The sequence below is a fragment of the Pygoscelis adeliae genome, unplaced genomic scaffold (genome assembly GCF_000699105.1).
Source record: "Pygoscelis adeliae isolate BGI_AS28 unplaced genomic scaffold, ASM69910v1 Scaffold242, whole genome shotgun sequence".
Lineage (NCBI taxonomy): Eukaryota > Metazoa > Chordata > Aves > Sphenisciformes > Spheniscidae > Pygoscelis > Pygoscelis adeliae.
In genome coordinates this window covers 3,511,972-3,518,829 of record NW_008824369.1, presented here as the reverse complement: position 1 = coordinate 3,518,829, position 6,858 = coordinate 3,511,972, and the positions used below count along the sequence as shown (strand labels likewise).

The window sequence follows — 6,858 nt, the reverse complement described above, 5'->3', positions numbered from 1 at the left end:
GATGCGGGTCCCAGCCAGCACAGGAGCAGTCAGGCTGGAGCAGTCAGATGGACCACCATCTCATGTGGTCTACCTGGACTTCAGTAAGGCCTTTGACACCGTCTCCCACAGCATTCTCCTGGAGAAGCTGGCGGCTCACGGCTTAGACAGGTGTACTCTGCGCTGGGTCAAAAACTGGCTGGACGGCCGGGCCCAGAGAGTTGTGGTAAATGGAGTTCAATCCAGTTGGCGGCCGGTCACGAGCGGTGTTCCCCAGGGCTCAGTATTGGGGCCAGTTCTGTTTAATATCTTTATCAATGATCTGGATGAGGGGATCGAGTGCACCCTCAGTAAGTTTGCAGACGACACCAAGTTGGGTGGGAGTGTTGATCTGCTCGAGGGTAGGAAGGCTCTGCAGAGGGACCTGGACAGGCTGGATCAATGGGCTGAGGCTAATTGTATGAGGCTCAACAAGGCCAAGTGTTGGGTCCTGCACTTGGTCACAACAACCCCACACAACGCTACAGGCTTGGGGAAGAGTGGCTGGAAAGCTGCCCAGCAGAAAAGGACCTCAGGGTGTTGGTTGACAGCCAGCTGACTATGAGCCAGCAGGTGGCCAAGAAGGCCAACAGTATCGTGGCCTGTATCAGAACTAGTGTGGCCAGCAGGAGTAGGGAAGTGATCGTGCCCCTGTACTTGGCACTGGTGAGGCCGCACCTCGAATACTGTGTTCAGTTTTGGGCCCCTCACTACAAGAAGGACGTTGAGATGTTGGAGCGTGTCCAGAGAAGGGCAACGAGGCTGGTGAAGGGTCTGGAGAACAAGTCTTATGAGGAGCGGCTGAGGGAACTGGGGTTGTTTAGCCTGGAGAAAAGGAGGCTCAGGGGAGACATCGCTCACTACATGTACCTGAAAGGAGGTTGTAGCGAGGTGGGTGTCAGTCTCTTCTCCCAAGTAACAAGTGATGGGACAAGAGGAAATGGCCTGAAGTTGTGCCAGGGGAGGTTTAGATTGGATAGTAGGAAGAATTTCTTCACCAAAAGGGTTGCCAAGCGTTGGAACAGGCTGCCCAGGGAAGGGGTGGAGTCACCATCCCTGGAGGTATTTAAAAGACGTGTAGATGTGGTGCTTAGGGACATGGTTTAGTGGTGGATTTGGCAGTGCTAGGTTAACGGTTGGACTCGATGATCTTAAAGGTCTTTTCCAACCTAAACAGTTCTATGATTCAGCATAATCACCACGATGGTCTGCCAGACTTGGCTTGATTTCTGATTGTACCAGAGCATCACGGAGCCTGCTGGACAGCCAGAATCTAATATGAATATGGGAGCATGTTGCTCTATTTGTGAAATACAGGCTAGTGATGGCAGCTAGAACTTAACTGCGTTTGATAAGATCAATCATGAACACCTCCCAGATTGAATTTAAACCATGGAGGTGTGTGTCTATGGGTTGTCACAGGCTGGGGATTCTTTGGATTGCAGCAGAGTACCTGTGAAGTAATGGGGATGTGTGTATCCCTTAAAGATAAGAAAATGTCAAGACATCAAAGAGTTTCCGTTGCACAGGGAAAAGTTATTTTTCCCCATGTGCCTCTTCCCTCTGGACTCTTGGTTTAATTTATAGCTGCCATCTTTCAAAGGAGCTAATATCTACTTATTTCTTTCCATGCTAGGCAGTTGTTATGCTTCAGGCAGCTTTCAGAGGACATTTATCTCGACAGAAACTGTTACTGAATAACGGGATGCATGATGCAAAATCTCACAACAAGGTAATTATTGGGGCAAATGGGTATCCAGGTATCCCATTATGTTTAGTTTACAGTGTAAAGTACTGTACTTCTACAGGCTTAATTCTCTGAATCACCCAGTGATGTTTTAATGCACTAGTTGGCAGCACCACTCTAATTCCAGAAAGATATCGTGCTCATTCCCTAGCCTCCCTTTCCATCATCTTTATTTCACAGTTTTTCTTAGAAGTAAAGCTATAACTTCTCTGCATTATGGACTGTAACTAGGTCTCCTCTTTTTTTCTGGTTCTCCCATCAGCTAATGACATACTCTTTAACTCCAGTTTAACTCTACCCTTTAACTTTAATTCAGAGTGCTATTGAAAACTGTACTTGCTCTCAAGTGTTCACTACTGAATCATTGTAGTAATAGACAAACCTTTGTCACTGAAGTTCAGAAATAAGAATTTGGAAAGCATCTTTGATTGGATTGAAAAGTAAAGGAGTCTTGCGTGTGGCGTGCTCAGCCAAAGACTTGTAGTGTCCTCTGTCACGTCACATTCGCTCCAGATTGCTCAGTTCTGAATATGAAAAAAATTCCTTACCAATTAAACATTTAGTTTCTGTAAATCATTTGCCAACTTATATGAACATCCTTTGAACCTTTAGCAGGCTAAAATTAATTTGTAATTGCCCATCCAGGTTGTCCATCTAGTTGCACTTTACATGCACTTTTATTTCAGTAAACTGGCCCAATGTAGTAGGACTGAATACTTTTGCTTGATACAAGCAGAAGATACATGCATCACGAAGGTTGCCTTACCTCCTTCGACTTCGAAAGGCTTTCTTCCTGGAAAATAAATGAACTTTCCTTGCAGGTGTCTGCTCTTTCCTTAATTGAATACAGATGCTTCAAAGCTTGTATGGTGATCAGATTTGCATTTCCTGATGATTTAGTCTTATAGAACCTTAAAGACGGCAGACCAAAAGATGGGAATATTTGCTCTACTGCCACTTTGACAATCAGGAGTTAAATTGTGAAAGCTTCTGTCAAGCTTCTGTGCAATCTGCAAAAGGTCAGTTTTCTTTAATCTGATTGCTTTGCAGATCTCCTGTATGTCTCCTGTGTCAAACTCCTTGAGCTTGTCTTCTGATTGTGAGGAGAAAGATGAGATTGTGACATTCATCCAGTCCATTTTCAGGGCTCACTTAGCACGTACCGTACTGCTTGAGGAGAGGTAAGTGAGAAAGAGATATTTCTGCAATGTGCAGTAGCAAAATTGTTTTTATTACAGGAGAGGGGTCATAATTTATAGAATTTTAGTGTGGGTTCCTTGGCAGAGAAGGAGAACAAGGCCATAGTTCCAACAAAGACAAGGGAGAGCTTGCTCGTGAGGAAAGGGTATGCAACTAAAAGGGTTTCTCGTCGTAGCAGTAGTCTTCCCATATCCTGATGCATGTTCTCTTTCATAGCGATGAGGAAAAGTAAAGTAAAATAATTACTCTTGGGGGGGGGGGGGGGGGGGGATATTACAGTTGCTATCAAACTGATGGCTAGTACACTTGCTTAATATAAGTGAATTTGAAACCCTGACATGTAAAAGTTAAGGGTTATGTGGAGGAAGAACAGGGAAGAGCTAGAACACTATCTTGCATACAGTCTAGTGACTTAGCTCAGGAAGAACACAGTGATTTGCTTACTGCTTAGGTTTATCGTGAGTCTGTCTTGAAATATACTTCCTTTCTCTCCAGGGTTTACTGCTCCAAAAGTTTTTAATATTGGCTGCCACGGTTACAAGGAGTTACGTAGTTGTCACCTCACTTTAGTGTCTGAGTTCACTTCTGCAGGTGATAAGCTTTTACCTCTTGGAAGCTAGCGACACAAGACACTTTTCTGCATACCCTCTGAAGACAGACTGCAATTCCTGTTGTGTGCCTCACGCTGTGCAGTATGTCTTTTTGCAGGCCCTCTGTGTCCAGTGCACCAAGTGAGAAAGCAGATTCTGCAGTTTACATTACAGAGAAGAAGCCAGTCACAGCAGCACTCCAGAGACCTCCTTCAATCTTCATGTCATCTCTTCCTGGTAATCTCTTTTCCCTCTGTGTTCAAAAGTATGTCAGTTTTGTGTGGGTGCAAACACAATTTTATAGAGAACATCTGCGCATGCACACACATGTGCGAATACATACTTGTACTCTGTGTGTGTCTTCTTTTAATTTGATGACATGTTGCTTATACTGGCAAGTGCAGTCCCTTAAATAAAAAATAAAAGCTTTGACAGTATCAGTACCAGCTTCCCCACAGTGCTTTGCAGATCTCTCACAACTGTGGTTTGGAAGGTCTCTCTGGTGTGAGTAGTAATTATTCAAGGAACATGGTGTTCCCCTGTATTGCCTCTACTTCCTTTTTCATCCCCCCAGCCCTGTAGCTGTAGTATGGTACTTTCCGCTACGTTTTGGGCCCAAAGCCATAGACAAGCCGAGAGCGTTTTCACCGTCCTGACTTAGTTTCTGAAGGGGACAGACATCTGGTAAAAAGAAGCATCCTTAGTCATGTTTTTGCAGCATCTTCAGTTGCTGCAGTAAGGGGAAAAATGAAGTCCTGGATAACCTTGCCAACTAGTACTACTATAATACAAGCTGGGAAAATGTCTTTCTTTTTTTATGGCTCTTACGCCGTTTGGTTTCCTTCTTGAATTCTTCACTGCTGCTTGTGAGAAGAGGAGTTAAAGCCAAAGAGGCTTTTAAGAGGATGTTAGTACTGAGTAGGAAAGGCAAAACAATGATGCAGAGAAGACAGCCTTAGACATGCAGCTTCAAAGGAGTTAAAAACAAACTGAAAAAGGTTAGTTCTATCCAGAGTGGGATATTTTAGGCTTTTATGGACCAGCTGCAGGAAAAAAGAGCAACTTTGAGGGTGACCTGAGAAACATCGATTTGTTTTTTGTCAGTGAAAAGCTGACAGTCTCTGCAGACTTGCTCAGAAACAGAGCATGCTGGAAGCAGCTGAGGCTGTTTCCGTAAGATATGAGATGGGGAATAAGCCAGATTTGCAAGGGTTGTGAATACAGAAGTTACTCTTCAGTGAAGGAAAATGTGTTTAAGAAACTTTACTGTATTCCATATTCAGGAGCGTATTCTACTTTGTGAAGGTGTAGGTAGTACTTGCTTCTGAAGATGTTACAGTTTTGAGTGATTTTAGTTATGTCTAGCGACAGTATCTAGAAAAAAAAAATGCTGCAGCATACTGTTTTGCCTGGGGTCTACTGCAGTAGTCATTATTGGTATGCTCAGTCTAAACCCAGAGTAAATCAGTTGTGAAATTCTACCCAAAGAGAAAGAACGACTTTAAAAAAAAAAAGTGCTTTGTGCTTCTGAAGAAGTGCTTCTAAGACCCAAAGAAGGATGTAAGATGAAGCTAGTCTGGTAAATGCAATAGTATGAATACTAACAGAGCACAGTCACTGTCTAGCTGTGAAGTCTCCAAAGCTAACTTTTATTGCAGATTATGATGACGAAGTGATGAGTGAAGAAGTTCTGGAAGAATTTATATCGGAAGGGGTAGAGAGGAGACCATAAACATTCAAACTTTCTTCCTTGCAGTCCTTTTCTGGTCAATATCGAAAAGGAGAGACTGGGAGCAAAGCAGGTTATATTTGCTGCTGATCTTACAAATATGGGAGATGTTTTCAAAATCTGGGGTGAGGATAGAATGTATCTAGGTAGCTTGTGAAGAGGCATAGTGGATATGTGCTTCTGTAACTGCACAACTGCCAGAAAAAGACTGTCCTGCACTAAGTAGCTCTGTGAAGCATTAGCTCTTGGTGCATTGGAGGGTTTAACTAAACTCTCCCAAAAGACAAATTGGGAAAAACCTACTAAAGGAAGCAGAGCACCCTGGTGCAAATGCCACCTCTATGAAGAAATGTGCCCCCTTGGCAATCTGTTTGGTTATAGCAGGTTTTTTTGCCATTTGAACTCATGTAGCTTAAACAGCTTCAAGTTAACTAGGAGTCCAACATCTGTCGTTCCTAGCTCATGACCGATGCAAAAATACACTAGCAAAACTGGTTTTTGATGTAATTTATTTCACTGGTCATCCTGCAGCTTGGAAAGTACATGAGACAAGGAGCTTGTTTAACAGCTGAGTGATTTAAAGCAATCAAATTCCTTTAGCTTTAAATCATGCAGCTGTTGAACAAGCTCTTGCTTCATTTGTCCCAAGTCCAAACTTGCATTTCGTGACCTTTAGATCTTGCAATGATCTTAAACTTTCAGTGAAAGTATATATCGTAGTAAGTCATTTAATTTCACTAGCCTTTCAGCATTATTTTGAGAGGAATGGGAAAGATGAAAAGGTGTTTTAAAGAACCTTATATATCTACTAGAATAAATTTATATAATCCTGATCTAGCATTGCAGACTTTTAATTCATTGTTTGCATCAGGTTAGATGTCTCTGTTTTCTAAACAAGGAAAAAAAAAAAGAAAAATTAAAAAAATAGCAAAAGTGGTATAGTGTTCAGTGCTGCTTTGCTTGTCTTCACAATGTGGACGGTACTTGAAGATTGTAAAGCCATTTTTGCTGCTCCCCATGAAATGGAACAGATAACAATTCAGTCTGAAACTTAGCATTTTGTTTCTTTCTGTCAGGGGAACGGCAGGAAGGAAGAACATGTTCTGTACATGCACACCAATCTTGAATAAGGGCAGCATTTCTCTCTGCATATCACTAGCCACTCTGGACAGAACTGTTAACTTAATTTGAGGCTTTTTTTGAAATCATAATCAATTTACATACAACCCTTACCCCTAAGCAGTGCTTAGCCCTTCACAAGCACAAAGATAAAGCTGTCACTCTGAAGTATACTAAACTGAAGATGAGGACAAGAAAATCTCAGACATCAAGAGCAGGATATAATCAAGAGTGATTTGGACAATATTAAGCTATTTCATATATAATATCTGTTTATTGTTGGAGTTGCATCTCGTAGTTACCATGCCTGCTTCTGGAAGTTCTCTTTGCTCATCCTTATCACCAGAATTACTGGCTTATAAATCTTCCTGAAAAACTCTTACATTATTCATTGACTGATGCAGAGAAGAATTTCACTTAACTAGGAAGTCATGTTTCTCTGCTTCTGTAGGTTG

The 6,858-nt window shown here is 42.3% G+C and overlaps 1 protein-coding gene across 1 annotated transcript in view; it reads left to right on the top strand.

The window, feature by feature from the left end:
* Nucleotides 1-6,858, top strand: part of IQCE (IQ motif containing E) — a 27,148-nt gene that overhangs the window by 16,985 nt on the left and 3,305 nt on the right. Inside the window, exons 18-20 of the mRNA XM_009320029.1 lie at nt 1,655-1,750; nt 2,816-2,946; nt 3,659-3,792. Coding sequence (XP_009318304.1) covers nt 1,655-1,750; nt 2,816-2,946; nt 3,659-3,792 — 361 coding nt within the window. The remainder of the gene's footprint in view (nt 1-1,654; nt 1,751-2,815; nt 2,947-3,658; nt 3,793-6,858) is intronic.